The sequence below is a fragment of the Spermophilus citellus genome (genome assembly GCF_964194105.1).
Source record: "Spermophilus citellus genome assembly, chromosome: 10".
Classification (NCBI taxonomy): domain Eukaryota; kingdom Metazoa; phylum Chordata; class Mammalia; order Rodentia; family Sciuridae; genus Spermophilus; species Spermophilus citellus.
The window spans coordinates 123463207-123484167 of NC_138197.1; the positions used below are offsets into that span (position 1 = coordinate 123463207).

At 50.5% G+C, this 20961-nt stretch overlaps 1 protein-coding gene across 1 annotated transcript in view; it reads right to left on the reverse strand.

Annotated features, from left to right (window-relative positions):
• SYN3 (synapsin III) overlaps window positions 1-20961 on the reverse strand; it is a gene marked incomplete at its 3' end in the record, with an annotated part of 171043 nt that overhangs the window by 47549 nt on the left and 102533 nt on the right. Inside the window, exon 5 of the mRNA XM_081310861.1 lies at window positions 16694-16785. Coding sequence (XP_081166987.1) covers window positions 16694-16785 — 92 coding nt within the window. The remainder of the gene's footprint in view (window positions 1-16693; window positions 16786-20961) is intronic.

Below are 20961 nucleotides of genomic sequence, written 5' to 3' on the forward strand. Positions count from 1 at the left end.
GAGGAGAATAATTTAGGCTTGATGGGAGACAGAATGGTCACAGCTTTGACCTCATGCATGCAGAGCTCTGAGTGAGGGGAAGGGGCAGCAGGCGGTGCAGTCAGGAAGCACATGGGAACCATGTAGTCACTTTATCTCTTTATGTTCCTTTTTCTCGGCGCAGAGGGTGGTAATAAAAGATGGCTGCATGGCTCTCCCCAGGGAGCTGAACAGGAGCCAAACCCTCATGTGGTGAACAAATGCCACAGTCGCTCAATTGCCGAGTCACGGCCGCGCCGCGTTAAAGTGGTGACAGTGTCTCCCTGAGTCCAGACCCCGAGGTGGACATTTGCCAGCCCACCCACCGGGAGAGCCCCAGTGTCTCGTCACCCACGGCTGAGGTGACCATGCACCTGTTCTGGCACCAAGAAAGGCAGAGGTGTGGGGTTGTGGGAAGACCGGCCTCCGACTCCAACAGGACTGGGCCCACAGACCAACCTCACTCCTCCTAGTCTGTGGGACGCTGGGCAGGAGGCTGAGCCTCTCGGAGCCTCAGCTCCAGGTCTAGGAGATGACCTCAGCACCCTGATCTCCCGGGGGGACGGTGAGCATTAGAGGTAGACACGCCCAGCGCCACCGCGGGAGACACAGGAGTGTGTGACTCAGGGCGGTGCCCATCTGGGTTGCTTGACTTGTCCCACAGAGATGGGTGCAGACCCCGAGCCCCCGGGACACTCAGGGCCCACAGGAGGGCAGAATGGCTTCTCCGACGGACACTGGAGCTGAGACCTGAAGGTGAGCGGGAGGGCTTTTTAGGTGACCAGAACTCTCCAGGCAAAGGGTGTGGGGTGGGAAGGAACAGGGAGTCGGGGCGGCTGAGAGAGAAGGGCCAGGGGGAGGGGGAGGGGCAGGTCCTGACCATGGGGCCCGTGTGGACTGGGGCCCGGGCCTGCAGGGAAGCGTTGGAGGCTTTAGCAGAAGGCATAACAGGACCAAGGCAGAGTTTTAGGAATCCCCATCAAGGCCGCACCTGGGGTGTGAGCCCCCCAGAGGCCATTGTGTAAGAGACAAGAGACAGGAAGAGGTCAGAGGTTGCCAGGCCTGGGGAGGAGGGGGCCTCCACCGAGCTGTCACGACTCACAGGAGACAGGACACGGAGAGTGACCCCTGGCATGAACTAGGGCGGTCACCATGGGCCAGCACAGGTGACAAGGGGGCACCCGTCCTCGGGTGAGAGGGTGGGGCAGGCCGGGCAGGGGTGGGGCCGGGGCTTTCTGGAAACTCCAAACTTCCTGCTTGACTTTGCCTTGAACCTAACAATGCTCCAGAATAGAAAGTCCATTCGTTAAAAAGAAATGAAACAAACAAACAAAAAAAACCAGAAAACTTCTCTCTGGCTGCGGGGGCAGAACCGCTGCAGGTGGCAGAGGAGTGGAGGACCCGCCAGCCTGGCCTGTCCTCTTGTGGGCTCCTCCGGCGGCAGCTCACAGCAGCCCCCAGAGCACTGGTCTCTTCAGCTGGGCCGCGGGGTCAGGGGGACAGAGCCGCAGCGTGTGAGCAGGGCCTGGCGGGGAGCCCGGCCCAGGGCGGACGTTCAGCCCACACGGGCTGATGGGAAAGAGCAGCCACAATGCAGCGGAGAAGGTGTCAGGGACACAGGGCTCTTTGTGAGGGATGTGAGCATCCCCCGGGGTGCACTGTCGCAGGCCTCCGTGTTTGGCCAGAGGCAGATAAAAATGCCAAACGTCTCACTGTTTCCTGGCAGGGGACAAGTGAGTGTCCCAGGTCCTCAGCTGCTGTTTCCTGCTTTGGAGACAATCAGCCAGGAGATTGACCGAGTGTGGAGACCCAGCCCTCAGCCTGAGTGCTCCCTGGGGATCAGGGCGTCTCAGGGGTGGGTCGCTGTTAGTGGTATTTCAGCTTTGCATCTGGGGAAACTGAGAGACTCATCGGCCTGCCGAGAGTAAGTGACAGAATAGACTTAAGACAGGACCAGGAGATGGAGACAGAGCTACCCGGGAGAGAGGAGGAGTGAGCACGGTCGGTCAGAAGGACGGAGCCCGCGGCAGGTGGGTCGTGGCGAGGGACAGGGTCAGCAGTGGAGAGCGGGGCCTGGGACGCGCCGGCCTGGGTGAAATCCTGCCTCCTCTGCTTTTTGGGTGACTTGGGCAAGTTATTTAGCTACTCTGTGACCCCGTTTCCTCATCTGTATCGCAGGGATTGTGACAGGCCCGGTGACATGGAGTTGTTTTGGGGACTGAGTGAGAAAATGCATGAACTCGCTGGCGTATCGCATAATGTGGTGATTTGTCTGGGCTCAGTATGTTTCCAGACAGGGAAGGTTGCGGCCCGGGAGTTTCTAAACGTGCACGGAGCCTCCAGCGAGGCGTGGGACTTACGTGCACCACTGACCGCCACTTACTGAGCACCATGCCGGGTGCTTAACTGGTGGCTGCAAAGACGAAAGGAACTGGACCTCTACCCTCAGGGCTCTCCCTGTCATGTGGGAAAGGTGGGCTCAAATGGAAAGGGTGGGAAGAGAAGGAAGGAGAGCGAGAAAGAAAGAAAGAAAGTCTATAGGAATCAGTTATTCATTTAGCCAAAATGGTACCAGCCACACTCCAGGCACTGGGGCAGGAAATAGCTATGGCAACACCAGCAGAATGGTCTCCCAGGTTAAAGGAAGAGCACATGCAAAGGCCCTGTGGGGGAAATATACTTGACTTTGTAAAGAATGGCAGAACCCAGCACCCAGGGGCCACGGGAGGAGGCGAGGAGGAAGCAGAAGCCTGTACCCGCAGGGCCCTGCAGAACACTGCGGCAAGGGGCACTCCACTCTGAGGGGGTGGCAGCCCCCAGAGGGCTTAAACATGCCCCTGGCATGTGAGTTAGTTCTAGAGCATTCTGTGGGCCCTGTAGGAAGGGCGGATTGAAGGGGTGGTGGATAAACATGTCTTTAAATTCTTTGCCACTCCTTCCATTAAGAGGTAGGGGTCTCCTTAAATTTGCCCTGTTCCCATCTTTGCCCACTAGACTGTGCCGGAAGTGACACTGTGTAACTTCTGATATTGGCCCTTAAGATACCTGCAGCCTCTGCCTCTCCTGTAACTCATCGTCTCAAAAACCAGCAGCCATCACAGAAGCCTGATGGCCTTGTGACCACATGGCTGTGAAGAAGCCCCACAGCAACACAGAGAAAAACAGGGCTATGGAGGAGCCCAGGGCACCAGACCGAGTGCTCGGACCTCCTGGCCCCGTCTCACCACAAGCCACTCATGAATCACTCTGGGCTAAAACTATGGAGACGGAAGAACGGCCTGCCAAGCCTCGCCCCAATTCCAGACCCACAGACTGAGAGCAAACAAACAAACAAAAAATGGTTGCAGGTTTAGACCACTGAGATGTGGGGTCGTTTGTTACACAGCAATTACTAACTGAGACAAAGGGCAAGGGCAGAGGCGAACCAGTGGGGTGGTGCTGCAGAAATCCAGGTGGGAGAGAGGTAGAGAACGCCTCCTTCAAGGAAGGGCAGATCATCCCAGGGCTGAGGGCACTGCAGATACGACAAGCCCTGCAGAAGGTAAGTGGCTACATTCCAAAGAGCCAAGAAAGGCCAAAGGCTACAGAAATACTACTTATTAGCAAAATAAAGACACGTCCCAGGAAAAATGTCCATCTTAATAGAACATCTCTTCTCTATCCGATTCTGTTCTGTTCTATAGAACACTTGTTATTTGTTATTTATCAAGCACATTCCAACATGTCACCTCGTGGCTCTGTCCACCGGTCTGTGGAGTGAACCCTGCCATCCCTACTTTACAAATGAGGAAACTGGCTCAGAAGGGACCCAGTGAGTGGTCTAAAGCCCCAGGGCACATGGTTGAGGTAGACTTTGAACCTTAACTCTTCTAGGTGAGTAGATTCCTTGTTGGGACACTTCCATTGCTAGATTGCCACATTTATTTTAATTTTTGATACCAGGGATGGAACCCAGGGGTGCTTTACCACTGAGCCACATCCTGGCTCTTTTTATTCTTCATTTTGAGACAGGGTCTCGTGAGGTCACTTAGTGCCTCTCTAGGTTGCCGAGCCTGGTTTTGAACTTGTGATCCTCCTGCCTCAGCCTCCCGAGCAGCTGTATTCAAGCGTGCACCACCATGCCTGGCTGCACATTTATTCTAAACTAATACAACAAAGAAAGCAGCATCTCATTCTGTCTTTCGTGGTCTGCCTGTTGTTCCTCTCCATGGGCTGGCGGGCCATGGCTTTTAAAGTGGGGGTCCTTGGATGCCCAGGATTGGAATCCCAGAGCCCGACAGCATGTGGACTTCTGGGTCTCACCCAGGAGCCGTGTCTTTCCGGGAATGAGGCCTAAGCATCTGCATTTTTAAAAAGTAGGACCAGGGCTTCCTGATTTAGTCGTGGTACAGATAGGTTTAAAAGTCACTGAAGTTGTGGCTCAGCAGGAGCCCGGGAAACAGTGGGTCATGATCAAATGAAGACAAAGGCGGCGGAACATTACTCAACATTAATAGAGAATAAAATCATGGCATTTGCAGGTAAATGGATGGAGTTGGAGAACATCATGCTAAGTGAAGTAAGCCAGTCCCCCAAAACCAAAGGCCGCACAGGGGAGGGAGGGTGCATGGGGGCAGGAAAGATGGTGGAATGAGGTGGACAGCATTACCCTAGGTATATGCGTGACTGCACCGAGGTGGGACACTACATCGTGTACAACCAGAGAAATGTAAAGTTGTGCTGCAGTTGTGTACGATGAATCAAGACACATCCTGCTGACATATACACCTAATCAGAATAAATAAATTAATCAGAAAATATTTAGAGAGAAGAATTTAAAAATATTTCAAAAATATTGAAAGATCAAAATTTCTGTTATCTTACGCAATAATACCTAAAATAAGGTGCATAATGGGTGATCTATTTTTTTCCTAATACATAGTGAAATAAATAAATTTAATAATAAAAAAAAAAAAACAATGAAGAAGGTCTCTGAGCAGCTCAGCCAAGGGCACGTGGGTCACCCAGCCCTGATCTGGGTTCCTCGGCTCCATCCCACCTGCCGAGGGACCCCAGGGGTCTTTCCCTCTGTCTCCCCTGCCCATGAGGGTTACCCCAGTTCCTGCAAGACAGAGGGGTGGGGACCCGTAGGAACGTCTGCTCAAAGAAACGCTGTTGTGTGTTGGAGGACCTGGGAGTCGGGAGGTGAGTTGTCACAAGGCCACACAGCCAGCCAGCCGGAGTCGGCAGTGGGACCCAGGGCCACCTGCCACCGAGGCTCCTGTGTAGTCCAGCGGGAGGCTGTGCCAACGGGGTCGGAGGTCAGTGTGCTGGAAGTCGTGGCCGGATCTGGGCCCCTCCTCCACTGCCTTATGACCTCAGGAGATGGTCCCTTCCTGCCGTCACGGGGCACAAAACCACCTGCTCTGGGAAGCGCCCGGTAGCCAGGAGCCTTTTAGTACAAAGTGGCCACTTCTGAGCGAGAAGAGGCCCAGAAGCCAAGGCCGGAAGGGTGACGGGACCTACTGTCAAGGCAGCAGCGGGTCCCAGGGCTGGGGACATTCTGGCTATGGCCACGGCATTGGGAGGGTCGGTAGTGTGGGCAGGGTCCGGGCTCACTCAGGTCTGTCCATCCCTGATTTCTGGGCATCAGGAGCCAGTTCCCCCCACCGACCCGCGGCTGCTCCCTCCCCAGGGCAGTTGGCAGACCAGCCGCTGACTGCTGGGCAGCGGAGCCTGGCACTTCTCTTGGGGCGTACACTGTCCCTCTCTTGTACTGCTCTCTTCCCGTTCCCACGCCCCACCTCGGCCAGTCCCCAGGGATCCTGCTGCGGGCAGGGCACAGAGTGGATCAGGACGTGTCCCTCCAAGAGTGCTGGGCCCTGCACTGCCCCGGCGTGCCTGGCCTGGGGACCCAGACCCTGCCCCCTCCTGGGGACGGAGGGCGGGGGCCGGCATGCTGTTGGGAAGTCTGTGCCCGGTTCAAGCCACGGCCTGAGGTCTCTCGGCTGTGAGTTCTCACTGTGCAGAGCGGGGGGGACTTTTATTCGTGGGGACAGTCGGCCAGCCGTGAATGCCTTCCGCGAGGATCCAGGCATCGTGCCAGGTGCTGGGGCTGCCATTCAGAAAAGCCGTCCTGAACTTGATCCTCAGGTGGGATCAACCCAGGGGAGACAGCGGAAGGGCTGGGGCATCCCTCCTTCACTGAAGGGCGAGGTATCCAGGCCTTGGTAGGGGACAGACACCAGAGAATACCATGGGGACGCAGCAGACTCCTGTCTACAGATGCTCATCCCAGAAAACAGCTCAGTGGACGAGATCACCCGGCGGCTCTGCGGACGAACATCTCCATCTCCGTTACATCTCCACCCTCCGGCATGGCCCAACCCTGTGGACCTAGCCACGTTCATTTCAGGCAGCAATAAAAGCTTGAGGGAGAAACATCCTTGCAGCGGGAGAGCGAGTGGCATGGTCTGGCAAGGTCCCTCTGAGGGGGGACATTTGAGAGGAGGCCAGAGGTGAGGTGTCCCACCTGCAGGAGCATTTCAGGGAGAACCAGAGGCAGGAGCAGAGACCCTGCGCCCGACACGGTTCCATGCACTTTAGACACGCCACGTCCGCAGGAGGACCAGGAGCCCCATCACAGACGGGAAGCCAAGAGCAGAAACAGGGAGGGAAGGATCTAAGGTGGCACAGCTTGGGCCCCACCCAGGGGGCTGCTCCACTTCTGCAGGTGGGCTCTTGGCCACGAAGCCGTGCCACCTACCTGGACAGGTCCTAGATGCTTTGTGAGCACGGAAGAGGGGCACTGGACTCCCCCTGAGGGCAGAGAGGCAGAGAAGGAGCGGTGGAAGGACAACCTCGAGGTACCCAAGGACTGTGGGAGGCCAGGGAGCTGGTCTTTCCTCTTTTCCCTCCTCCAGCCCCCAAGCTGCCCCTCACCTGAGTGCAGGGACGCTCACAGGCAAGAGGGATGCTGCTTCTGCTCTGCTCTCTCTGCCTCGGAAGCCTCCTCTTCCAGGAAGCCTTCCCTGCTTGTCCCACCTCAAATACCAGCCGCGCCCTATCTCCTCTCTGCCTCACCCATTTCTCACGACCTGCCAACCCGCCTTTGGAACCCATGTCTGTTTTCTGCCACTTCAGTGTCAGTTCCACAGGGCCCACGGTCTGTTTCCTTCTCAGCTGGGTCCTCTGGGCCTGGGGCATAGTTAAGGAATGAAGGGAAGGGAGAAGGAGAGGCTCGGTGGGCGTGGGCCCCTTCAGGAGGCAGGGGAGGAGCTGTGCTCTCGGGGACATTTGCCAGGCCCTGCCTGGCACCGGGAATGTGCTCAATAAGTACTTGTTGAATGAATGGCTATCTGGAATTCGAAATTCAAAGTTGAGGATGCCCAGGGCAATGATGTGTGCAATCGAGAGTGAGGAATGTTATCTATGAAAAGAATATTTTTTAATGGGGTGTTTGAGAGTTCCCAGGACAAAGGCTGGGGAAGGTCGAGGGCGGATCCTGGCTCAGGAGCTCAGAGTTGGGGATTTGGACAAGTCCCCCTCCCCCGGACCCTGGGCCACCATCTGTCCATCTGTTCAGTGGCAACTCCCAGGAAACGCTTCAGGGGCTTTTCCGACTCTGGGTCTCTAGGATTTGGTAGAACATGCCCTCCTCTGGGACAAGCCCACGCATCCACCTCTTGGCTGGAACATGGCCCCTGTAAACCCTTGGCCAGGGCGGTTGGCTCCTGGGGGCAGGAGGGGCAGACCTGGGAGTGTCCAATGCCGTCATTTCTGCGGTGTCCTCCAGCTCCGCCTCCCCCTCCTCCAGGCTCTCTGCTCTCTGGGGTCTGACCTTCTAATGAGCGGATTCCCATGATCAGTCTCGGTGGTTTGAACGGGTGCCTGCAATTTAGTGTTGCCCAATGCTGGAAACCGAGCGCCTGGCTTGTGTAATTAGATGGGGGCCTCATTAACGTCTGCCTCCTCGAGGGATTTCTTCCTGAGCTCCTCCTGTCCTGTGTTCTCAGCTCATCTGTGTGGACATGGCTCCCCCCACCACCTCCCCTGTTTTTTAAATCACTCTGTTTGGAGCCAGGCTTGAGCTTGGGCCCAGAAAGGCCGCAGCTGCCCACAGAGCACGGATTTCAACACCCCCTGGGATGGCCTCTGTTCTTTCCCAAGAACCTGGCTGTCTGGCTGGCCCTTGGGCACCTCGAGTTGGCTAGCTGTGGCTCACATGTTGCACAGAGAGTGGAGCCGGGAGGGCCGTCCATGCCATGGCTGCCAGTTCTGCTGATTTCGCCGACTTGTGTGTACCGCTTTGTCATTGCAAAGCCCTCCCAGAATCCTCCCTGGAGAGAGCGGCTTGCAGACCTGTTCACTGAGATCCCCTAAGTCATTCTCCTTTGGCGCCCCCCTGACCCCACTCCATTCTCTCCCTCTCTGCCCTGTTCTGGGTCCCAGGAGGCTGTCCCTGTGGGCGGCATAACCCAGCTCTCCTGCCCACCCGCTCGGCCTGGCTTTGGCCTCCACAGGAGACTGCAGGTCAGAGGGAGGGAAGAGTCACACGTTTCTTCATAGGTCCCACCTGCCTCGGTGCCCTGACCTTGGAGGTATCAGAGCTTCCCTAGCTCCAGCTCCCACAGAGCAGCTCTCCTGCTCAGGTCGAGGTCAAACCTTCCAGATCAGCCTGTTACACGTCGGGGAATCCCTTATCGCACGTGCCGGAAGCGTCTTGCCTTTTGCGTATTTTTGGATTTTGAAACATTTGCATAGACGTATTGAGAGATCTTGGGGACAGGACCCAAGTCTAAATACAAAAGTCATTGATGCTTCATAGACACATCAGACACACAGCCCGAAAGTCATTTCAAACACTAATTTTTTTTTTTTTTTTGTAATTTTGTGCAAGAAACAGTTTCATGCTGGGGGATTCTCCACTTGCAGGGTCACATGGGCGCTCTAGAAATTCTGAATTTGGAAGCGGTTGGTTCAGGTTTTTGGAGTCTGGATGCTAGACTGTGATTCTCTCTCCCTCTTGTGCCTTCAGCCCCAGGGGTGATAACGGTCTCCTGCTGTCGGCAGGTTCTGAGCGCCTCCTTTTCCCTTGGCCCCCCACATCCTTCAGTAAGTACCTCCTTAAAGTCTCCTTTCTTAAGCCATTTGGGGGTGACCTCTGCCTCCCACCTGGCTCCTGTCTGACACAATTCCTTGTTACTAGAAATGGTGTTAGGGACGTGGTCGGTCCTTAACTTGTGGACTGAACAGGCTTTTCACATTTAGCATCTCGCGCAGCCCTTGCAAAAATGGTGGACGATGAGATTTTTTTCTGGATAAACGAGTGAGAGTGATAGGTTTCTAAGTGAAGCACAACTCCCCTGCCGTGTCCTGGGTGACCTCCAGCCATGCTCCACCCTCTGCAGAGATGATGCCCAGGTTGGATCTGGAATGTTCCTCAAAGGCCCACGTGTCAAACACTTGGTCCCCAGTCCCTGGCACTGCCGGAGGTGGTGGGACCTTCCTGGATGGGGTCCAGTAGAAGGAAGTTAGGTCACTGGGGCGTGTCCCTGAAGGAGACATTGGGACCACCGTCCCTCTTTCTCCTTTTGCTTTCTTGCCACCATGAGATGAACGGGTCTCCTCCACCACACCCTCCTGCCACGCCACACTGTGCCCAGAGCAAAAGGGGCAAGAGATCCTGGACTCGGGAACCAAAACTAACCTTTCCTTCTTCTAAGGTGGTTGAGCCTGGGCATTGTGTCACAATGACGGAAAGCTGACTAACAGCGTCTCCCCCCCCCCCCCCAACTACATTTTGTACAGAGACGCAGGGTCCATCATGCCAGCCTGGTGTGGGAGCCACAGGACCAGATGACATGGGGCAGACAGAGGGAGAGGCAAGGAGTTAAAGACACCTGAAAATTCACTTGGGATACCATCAGGTTCAGACCTGATGCTGCCACTTTGTAAAAGTGTGCCTTGGCGCAAGCGATTTAATGACCCCCCAGTGTAACTCGGTAGTTGGGACTCAGTTTCTGCCTCTGCATAACGGGACTCTAGTAATAATTATTAGCCCTTAATTTAGTGATGACCCTGGTCCAGACGCTGCGACGAACCCCTCACGTACACCATCTCGTCTCACCCTCACTCCGGCCCTCCGAGGAGGAGTTATCAGCATTCACATTAGTAGCAAGTATCCCAGATGGGGCACCGTCACCGCTGCACGGCTGCTCTCTTAGTGGCGGATCTGGGAGGACCACCCAGACTCAGCTCTCACCACTGGGCCGTGCTGCTTACTCTGCTGTTAGACTATCTCGTGAGGATGCGATAAGATCATGATTCACATAAACACTGAGCTCAGACCTGGTGTACAGAGGCCAACAACGAGTGGCAATTAGCTCTTCCGTCTTCCCCGCTCAGAGTCAGAGATCTGGGTTCTCCCAGTGTTTTCCTCCCAATGGTTGCCGCATTGCACCCTGCCTTCGGCTCCTATGGGGAACTTATGCCCTTTACGGAGCCCTGGCTGTGACACTCTGCCCAGATACAGAGGCAGTGCTGCCCCAGGCTGCCACCCACAGGCTCTGGCCAGACTTGGACCCCGCTCTCCCACCGGCTGGACACCTGGGCTCCGTGACCCTGCCGCGGTGTGTGGATCTCCTTATCTCTAAACTGGGGGTGTTGAAAGGAGAAATGACTTAATATATGTTAAGTGCTTGGAATGGAGCCTAGCACGGAGGGAACGCTGTAACAATGTTTGCTAAATAAATAAAAGTCATGAATTTTGTGTGTTCTATCCAAGCTGGCTTCAACTAAAAGGGATTTTATTTTTTTGGCTCAAGTTTTGGGGATGAGTGAGATCCCAAGATCCAGAGTCTCGAGCAACCCCATCAGGTCCTAGGGTCTCTCTCACGGCTCTTCCCTTTGGCTTGGCTTTACCCTGGGCAGGTCATTCCCTCAAGGGGAGACAGAGCCACCAGCAGCTCCGGGGGCCACCTCCCCGGCTCAGCTGTCCCAGCGGAACTCACGGGCCCCTCATCCCACCGTTGCACCTGAAGTCTTCTGAGGGATCCTGTTGGCCTGGATTGAGTCCCAAGGTGAGAGTCTATCAGACTGAGGCTGTCACCCGTCACCAGCTGCACACACCACACAGACGATGGCAGGGAGAGGGTGGCCCCCAGGGGACATCTCAGAGCCGCTTCCCAAAGCAGAAGGGCTGGACCCTGAAGAGAACCAGGAGCGCTCTGCTCTACCCCCATCCTGGACTCCTGTATTAGGGTTCTCCAGAGAAACGGGGGTCCCCGGATATATGTGAGAGGAGATTTGTGGTGGAGCCTGGTGCCCGGGTGATGGAGATGGAGCAGTCCCACCACCTGCCGCCTGCAAGCTGGGGGCTCAGGGCAGCTGGAGACCGAGAACCAGGGGCCGACTGTGCAATTCCCAGCTGAGGCCAGCACTGAGGGGCCGTGGGTGTGAGTGCTGGGGTGTCAAGACCAAGCAGCGGGAGCTCTGTGGTCCAAGGGCAGGAGAAAAGGATGCCTCAGGCCGGGAAGAGAGACATTTCCCTGTTTGGCTGGTGCCTGCCCACGTGGGTGAGAACAGACCATCTTTAGGCAGCCTACTGATTCAAATGCGAACCGCTTCCAGAAACACCCTCCACGCCACGCTCCGAGACAGTGTTTTAGCAGCTCCCTGGGTCTTCCCCAGCTTAGTCAAGTCGATCGTGCTGTTTTCCTGGAAGGTTTTTCTCTTGAGCAAAACTGCAGAAGATCCAGGCCTGGCACATTTGGGAATGCTTTGGGGGCATTGTTGATAAAACACCAAAGTGTCTTAGGAAGAATATTGTGCAAGTGAAGACCAGGATCAATATTCCTACGTGGGAGACCACAGCGAAGGCTTGCTAGGGCCCTGTGGGGCCCAGGAAGAGTCTACTGATTCCTCACCTGCAGGACACAGTGTGATCAGACTGGGGGCCCCCTGGCGTGCATGCATGGTTTTAGAAGTCTGGTTTTCTGAACCTAGGGCTGCCAGCCTTCACAGCCCTAGCTACTCAAAGCGTGGCCTTCCACCCATTGCATCAGAGAGCTCGTCCATGTCCGCATTCCTTAACTGGAGTCTGCAGGACCAGAAGCCTTAACTTCCCTGGGGGGCTCATGGGAAGTTCAGATCTCAGGCTCTACCTGAAGATCTGATGGACAGGAACCTGTATCATCGTCATCATCATCATCATCACTGTTATTATTATTTGCCCTTTAATAAGATCTCTAGGAGATTTGTATGCACGTTAAAATTTGAGAAGCGCTGCCATATTTACAGTTCTCTAGGGCACTTTAACAAAATGCTACAAACTTGACCACTTAAAACAATTTATTCCCTCACAGGTCTGGGGGCCAGAAGTCCAGAATCAAAGCTTCCACAGATGTGGTTCCTTCCGAGGACTCTGAGGGAGAATGTGTTGCAGGACTGTCTCCTGCCCTCAGTGGCTGCAGGTGATCCTTGACACCCCTTGGCTTCTAGATGGATCACTCCAGTCTCTGTCCCCATCATGACTGGGCCCCAATTTTTCTCTCCTTGTAAGGACACCGTCATACTGAATCAAGGACCCACTGTGTTCCAGTATGACCTCATCCTAACTCATCACATCTGAAACTACCCTATTTCCAGATAAGGGTGCATTCTCAGGTACCAGGGGTTAGGACTTGAACCCATTATTTTGGGGGGACAGACACAATTCAGCATGAAACAAACTACCTTCAAAGTCTGCCATTCTTAAATACTGGGAGACTAGCTGATTAAGAAATATCTGGAATATCTCAGTAAATTCATTTCTGTAAACAATATGGAAGTTCAGAAAGGAGTCGGTAGGCCTGGAATAAGACTGTTTTTGTAAAGTGATTCTTGTGTCCAGACAGCATATCCCAGAAGCATCCTCACCTGGCCTCAGAGCAAGGTCACCACAGGAACAATCTGGGAATGTTTCCCATCTTGGCTGCCCAATTGGGGGAACTAATCTCACTCTCAGGGGTTCCACTGTGATTGGCCTGAAGTATTGCCTAGGCATCAAAATTCTGAACCAAGTCCCAGTGCTTCTAATCTGCAACCAAATCTGAAATCTAATGGGATAGATAGTCTCATTTCCTCTATATTCCAAAGAAGGAGACTCCCAAATATATATTAGACTCCCAATTATATTACTGGGACATAAGTACAAAATATCGAATATGAGCACATACAGATCACTAAATAGTTTTTTTTTTTACAGTTCTTGAGTGTGAGAAGAACAAGAATGTCTATATCTAGCATCATTCTCAAAAATATCCTGTGATGGTGGACTTTGCTTAATTCTCCTGAAGTCTCATCAATTTTTAAGTCCTATTTAGCATACTTTTTTATTTGGTGCTGATGAACTCAATTATTATTTCTTCTCAGTAAATAAACCCCTTATCATGACATATTACTTTCTTTCCCCTAGTAATTCATTTCACCTGGAAGTCTATTTCCCCCAATATTCATGTAGCTGCATTAGCTAGCTTTCTTTTTGCCTAGTAGTTATGTGATGTATTTTCTCTGTTCTTTAACTTTCAAATTTTCTGTAATCTTACATTTTAAATTAATCTCTTGTATAGATTGGAGTCATATTTTTAAAAATTTTCCATGGAAACCTTATTCTTTAATTTGATCATTTAGTTCATTTATATTTAACGTAATTATTAATGTACACTGTTGACCAAAATATTTTAAATACTCCTCTGCAGGGGTTGCAGTTCTCACAAGTGACCATGAGAGGGCGACTCCAGGAGATGCAGAGATACTCACAAGCCTAGAAGAAACTTGGGGAATCAGGTATTTGCTTTCTGGGGTTCTCTACTGCCTTTGAGGACACGGCTCCCCTACGAGTTCTGGACAAGAAAGGAGCAAGGGTATGGAATTTGGAAACAGGACTATGGTAGATTAGGGGACACAGCTGTTCCATGGCTATGCCTGTTGGTGGGGTGAGGGCAGTGGAAGATACCCAAAGGAGAGATCATTTACCAGCTTATATAAAAAACTGACATTTTAATAACTAGTCCTGCTGGATGAGAAGTTCAGAACATCATCCCTGCTGATAAGTTTGTGCTTAAGCCAACTCTCTTTTATTGCATTACATATTTGTAACATTTTTCTGTGTTGGTTTTGAAGCACTACATCCTATTTCTATTTCTAAATAATTACGCTAAAATGATCTCATGAGTCTTTAAATTTGCATCAAAGCCTATTATTAATCAACACACTGACGTTCTTCCCTAGAAGGGTCTCGGTAAACCTGAATTCCTTCCACCCTCCCGGTCTCCTTTAACTCAGTGTTGTGTATTTTAACCTTTCATGTTTCTCAGATTCATAAGATCTTCCTGTTATTGTCCTTTGGAAGCATGGTTTTTAAACATTTTCCACCTCTTCACATCCTCTTATAGTTCTATGCTACCCGAGGGTCATTTTCCTTTGGCCTGTAGGACATACTTTAGAGTGACCCTAGCGTGGGTCTCCTTTTGGTCTGTGAATGTTTGTATTTTGTCATTATTCATAAAAGATGTTTTCCTGAGGACAGAGTTAATTTCTTTAAACACACTGAAAGTAAGTTTACTGTGACCCTCAGAAGCTCTCTGTCACAATACAAGAAATATTTTTTCCTCTGACTACCATTAAGGTATTTTTCTCTATCTTTCCAAAGTTAGTTACATTGTTGTTCTAAAAGTACACACCATGAAATAGAATTCTTTTAAAAAATGTTAATGGTGCATTCTAATCATACGTAACCATGGGATTCATTTTGCCGATTTCATACGTGCACATAACAGAACCTGACCAATCTCATCTCCCACTGTCTGTGAGCTTCTGCTTGGGAAGTTTGGAATCTTTCTGAAAGAATCATTTCCTAGAAAGCTGCCTCTGTTCTATTCTTTTTCTGAGACTGTGATTAAACGGTGGTTCTATCTTCTCCTGGGATTTCGCCATCTCTTCTGCATTTCCAATCTTTTTCTCTTTGTGCCTGTTTCAGGATAATTTTTTTCAGCTGTGTTTAACACAACACACCAGTAATTTGGGTTATTATAGTTTTTTTTCATTTCTGGAAGTTCTGTTTGTTTCTTGTTAAACCGGTGGTCACTTTAATGCTCGCTCTTTCCAGCAGATATTTTCAAGCCTGATCAGATATTTTCTACCTATCATCTATTTTTTTTTCTTTTATTAATCTGTGTCTGACAATCCAGTATCTGGTGTCTCTGAGGTGGCGTTTCTATGGTCCCTTGTTTCATTTTTCCTAATTCGTGGCACCCGTGCCTAGTTATCTTTGACTGTGTGCTAACTATTGTATAAAGTCAAGGATAAAGGTGTCCTCCCCCCACCTAGGACTTGCTTTGACTTCTCGGTGTCTGTGATCACCATAAACCAACTTTAACTTCTGGAAGGTCCAGGCGATTCAAACTGCAGTTCAACTCACAATTACTTTGAGGGCTTATCTACTTATGATCCCTGCGCTCACCTTCGGGGTCTCAGCTTCTTGTGGGGAGGGTCTGTCATTACAGTCCATGCTACGGGTGGTCCTGGTGTTGGTTTCTGTCTCCCTTTTCCTCCCTAGGTTGTCACATCTTGCTGAAAAATTGACTGACTTAAAAACGACACTCAGAAGACAGCTGATTTTATAAACTCATTTATCTCCATGGGTTTCCATCGTTTTATCATTTCTTTTTGGTAATTCCTATTGTTGGGCCAGCCCCTTGAAGTGCTCTAAACTATAATTACTGAAAACTAGTTTTAAGTTGTTTTCAGTGGAAAAGTTGGTTCAAATAATCTAGCCCACCATTATTGGAAGTCTTTCTTGGCACCACAGTAGGTGCTCAATAAATGATGTAGAATTATCGTAATTTCCCAAGCAAGCACCACTCTTTGGGTTATTTGTAGAGGCTCTTTCCTACTCTTGGAACGCATTCCTCATTTCCCAATCCCCAGCCTGAGACACTCACGTCCTAACATTTGACGAGACTTGGAACAAATGCCACCTTTCCCCCAGAGTGTTTCCGGTCTCCCTGCTTCCCCAGATCTGAGGCTGTGTCTCACCAGAGAGCACCGTATTTGTACACGTACTCATCTCTCCGGTGGATTTCTACTTCCTTGTCATTTCTGGCTTCTGAAGAATTCCCTCATTTCCTCTCCGTCTTGGCATACAGAACAAATAGACTTCTGGAAACTATTATGGCCAGTCCTGTTCAGACCTGGAGGGGATCCTCTGAGCATTCAGCCTGTGGTACTGCTGGAAGCAGGATCAAATGCACCCTCACAACCCTTAAAGTGAAGGGTCGTCCTCCCACCCCCGAGACGGAGCACACTGCAGCGGCCTCTGACTCGAGTGTGGCTATCGCTGTGCTACAGATGGGACCTGAGATTCAGAGACACTAAAGATCGGACAGAACAGAGTCACAAAGCTGGAAACGGAACCCACGTCGTTCCACTCCCAGCCTGCGACTCGATCCTGGACCTCACAGGCGCTCCCCAGGTGCTCTGTGCCATTAGTCATATATATTTTTTTTTGTCCCAAAAGCACCTCTTTGGACACAGACCCTCTGCATGGAAGAGGACAGCTGGTGGGGAGTCAGGTGGTGGCAGGAGGTACAGCAGGCGATGGGAGGTGTCCCGTGTGTACCTGTCGGAAGGCTTTCCGTACCTCAGTCTTGCTTACCTCACGACTTTGGTCCCGTTTCTCATGACTTGCATGTCCACCATGCAGCCCCCGGTGACGTAGGCAGCCAGGTTCAACTCCGAGAACTCTGCCTGAGGGAGAGAGCAAACAGAAGAGAACCACTGAGTCCTGATGCTGCACAGCTGCTCACACGCGCCCGGGGGTCATTGGTGGGAAATGTGCATTAAGCTCCAGCTCAATCTTAGCAAAGCTGCCTCCAGCTTCATTTCTGAAAGATGAGGAAGCTGAGCTACACAGTGTCCTGGTTACACACTCACGATCACACAGTGAACCAAAGGCAGAATGGGACCCAAACCTGTGAACCTCTGATTCAAAGACCCATAATTTTAACCACTATTCATTTCTGCCTTCTCGAAGGGAGAAGAGGCCACTGTAGCTCTGGGACCAGGAAATGACCAAATGCTGTTAATGGGCCAGTTTTGGCTGGACTTCTTCTGGCTCATGCTGCACAGGGGTGCTGTGTCACAGATCCATGATAACTTATCTCTGGTCACAGAACCTTCCTCAAGTTATTTGCCTGCTGTCCCTTTCTTGGTAATGACCCTCTCACTTCCACCCACATGGCTCTGTGCCTGTGCATTGACATGCTGCCATTTTGGCCACAGTGGGTGGGTGGGCATCAGACCAGGGTGGAGGAATAAGATGGTCCTCCCGGAGAACTTGAAAGTGCTGAGTGCTCCACACAGGTTCTTTCTAGGTGGTTGTCTCTTTACTGTACAAACCTGGGTGCTATTTAAGACCATGTTTCCTGCTGGCTGCAAACAGAGAACAATAGGAAACCACAGTGGAGTGTGGAAGAGAGAGAGAAGAGAGAGAGAGAGAGAGAGAGAGAGAGAGAGAGAGAGAGAGAGAGAGATATCACTGTCACCAAGATAGGGAGAAAGACACAGGGGCAAGAGATGGGGAATCCTGTTGACATTCATGGACCAGCCATGGTCCTGCCTCTGGATTTGCAGTTCCATCCTTTTGCGTACTTATTGGTTTGAGCAAACATTACTGAGCATCTGTTGCTCTCAATCAGAATCCATGGAATTTATTCCTCTGACCACAACACATGCCCCTGAGATGGAGATTCATTGTGACAATCAGCTGTATGTTTTGTAAGGTTGCTGTAACAAAGTACCACCACTGGTTCGCTTAAACAGCAAAAATTTATTGTGTACAGGTCTGGAAGCTAGAAGTTCAAAGTCAAGGTGCTGGTAGGGTTGGTTTCTTCTGAGGGCTTGTGAAGGAAGGATCTATGCCAGACCTCTTTCCTTGGCTCTTTCCCCTTTGTCTCTTCATGTCATCTTCCTACGCATGTCCTTGTCTCCAAAGCCACCTTTAAGGATGTCAGTCACACAGGTACACACTCCCACCTTAATGATCTCACCTGGACTTGATTGCCTCTTTAAAAGGCCCATCTCCAAATAAGGTCACACTCAGAGGTACTGTACCTGAAGACTGCATGTGAGGTGACAAGTCAGCCAATAATGACGTCATCTAAAGGGCATCTCCCCAAACTTATGCACAGTGGTGCCAAAAGCAGGTTTTGGACTTAGTAACTACACAAAACCACTCCCATATATGAATCCTGTGCCGGCCTCAGCGTTCACATGCATGAATCCATTGAATCCTCAGTTTTCAAGATGAGAAAACCAAGGCAGAGAGACATCAGTAACTTCTACAATGTCACTAGGGAGCAGGAGCGGCTATTCAACCCCAGGCAGTCTGGCTTCAGAGCCTGTGAGCTTTTTTGGGGGGTGGGGTGGGTCGGGGGTACCAGGCACTGAACCCTGCAGCACTTAACCACGGAGCCACATCCCGAGCCCTTTTGTATTTTTTATTTTGATTCAGGGTCTCGCTACACTGCAGAGCCTGTTGATACTGTGCTTTACACTGCATACCCAAGCTGATCCGCTGAATGGGGCACTAGGTAGATCATAACTGGAAATTTTAGAGACCTAGAAATAATCCATTTAAAGAGGAAAGATAAGTTTGCATTGAAGGTAAATATGATTTTCATAGTGATTTAAATGGAATCATTTAACAGGAATTATGACCAAAGACCTAACCCTCTCCACCAGGGCACTGAAGGAAATTTGGAGCACTTATGTCCCTCGCTCTAATTAATGATCTCATTATGCTGTGGCAAGGTGAAAAGAAAAGAGTTCAGGGTGGTAACCAGTGACCTGGTTATTACGCCTGACGCTTTGCAAATTCAGCCCCATGTTGCTGGAGCGACTCCCCTGGCAAGATCACCAAGAAGGGTGAAGAAAAGTTGTTGCTTGTGGGTGGCAGAGAAGAGAAGTTAGAAGAAGCCTGCAAAACAGGGGAGCTGGTCACCATGAGGAAAGGGAATTCATCAGAATCGTGGGGAGTAGAATCTCCTGCCAATCACGGTGCAGACCCAGGGGCTGTCTTGCTGCCCGAATGCAGGGTCGTCTCTGGGTGGAATATGCAAAGCTGGAGGCCTGTCTTGTTCAGATCTAGTTGTGCGGGGTTCTTTTCCATCCGTGGTTTATGGATAATTAGAGTAGTAGATGCTGGGGGCACAGAGTAGCAGGCCTTGGCTGGATCAAGCATAGACAGTTGACGTGGTAAAGAAGTACGCCCTTCCTCTGAATTTAACTTCTAAAAACTTCAATAGCTATGGAAATGAAACAGAGGATCCAAGCCGCTTCTTCAAAATAACTTGGTTTTCCTGGTAGAATCTCAAAGAGCAGCCACTTTGGAAGGGTCTCAGAGCCCCCATAGAAACTGTAGCGGACCCAATTGTATTTCCTGGGAAGATGTGTTCAGGCCCTAACCGCTGATGCCTTGGGGTGGGAGGGCTTTTTGTTTTTTTTTGTTTTTTGTTTTTTTTTTGGAAATGGGGTTTTTGGAGAAGTAATTAAGATGTAATTAAATGGGGTTTTTGAAGTTGAATCACCCAAATTCAATGACAAGTCCTTATAAGACAGGAGGGAGGGTGACAGAGAGACATAGGGAGAAAGGCCATGTGAAAACTGGGAAGAAATTGGATCAATGCCAATGAAGGCCAGGACCCACTGAGGCTGGCCAGGGGGGGGGGGTCAAGGAAGGATTCTCTCTGAGAGCCTTCCGATGGGGTGCAGCCCCGCAGAAACCTTAATTTAGGGTGTGTAATCTCTAGAACCAGAGAGAATACCTGTCTATTGCTTAAGCCACCTGGTTTGTGCTAACGTGTCATGGCAGCCCTTGGAAACTAATTCAGTAACTTTGGAAAATGAATGTGACTTCGGTGTTATGTGCAAAGTCACCAGAACTCATGGAAGATCAATGCGACAGGGTGAGGCTCCCTCAGTCACTGCACCAAACACAGGCACTTAGGCACATCATTATGCACATGTATTCTTTCTCTGTCCACCTGTGTCTGTCTTTCTCTCTCTCACACACACCATAATAAATCAGCTGTTTACTTAAACCATAAAGCAGTATGGTCAGAATCACTTAAATTTCCTGCATGAGTTAACCTCTTGACCTCAATATTGTTTTAGCTCCAGCTGGGTTAGGTGTGGTGTATTTTTAGATACTACATTTTAGGGACTGTGGTATGAATAAATGCGTACTCAGGGAGAGCACATTAAGATGTAAGTTTAGGCAAGTTACTAACTTGCATAAGGACTTCTACTTATGAAAAAAATGAAATCCTACAGATTGAATCTTAGTTTGGACGTCTCTGGAATAGAGGCAATGGTATTAATAAATTCATCTTCAAAATTTTTGTGAAGATTTATGATTATGAGACAACCAGCCCAGGACTGAGACATAGGAAGGCCTCTGTAAATAGCTATTATAATTATTTTCAAATATTTCATTGTCTTTGTGAGAATAAACCAAAACCATCAAAAATTGTGTAAGCAGAAAAACAGCAACTACTTCAAGTATTTAAAACACATAAATTTAAAAAAATATATTAAGGCATAGAATATGCACAAGGACTTCTGTTTACAGATTGACTCTATTTGAACCCCCATATTAAGCAAGGAGGAAACCAGACAAAGTCCGTTAAGCATCGGTTTTCAGCCATTATACAACAGGCATTTCAGGACGTCAATTTCTACAAAAAGGAAGCAAATTAAACGATCCCCGTGATTCCCCTAGATGACTGCCTAGAGGCAGCTTCCAGGAAGAAGAGGGACTTGGGAGAATGCAAACAGAACTCTTCAGTCTCACTGAGTTGAGCATACAGAGACCGAAGTTCAGAGGAGCCATGACAGCTAGGATTTGCAGGAAAAAGTACAGGG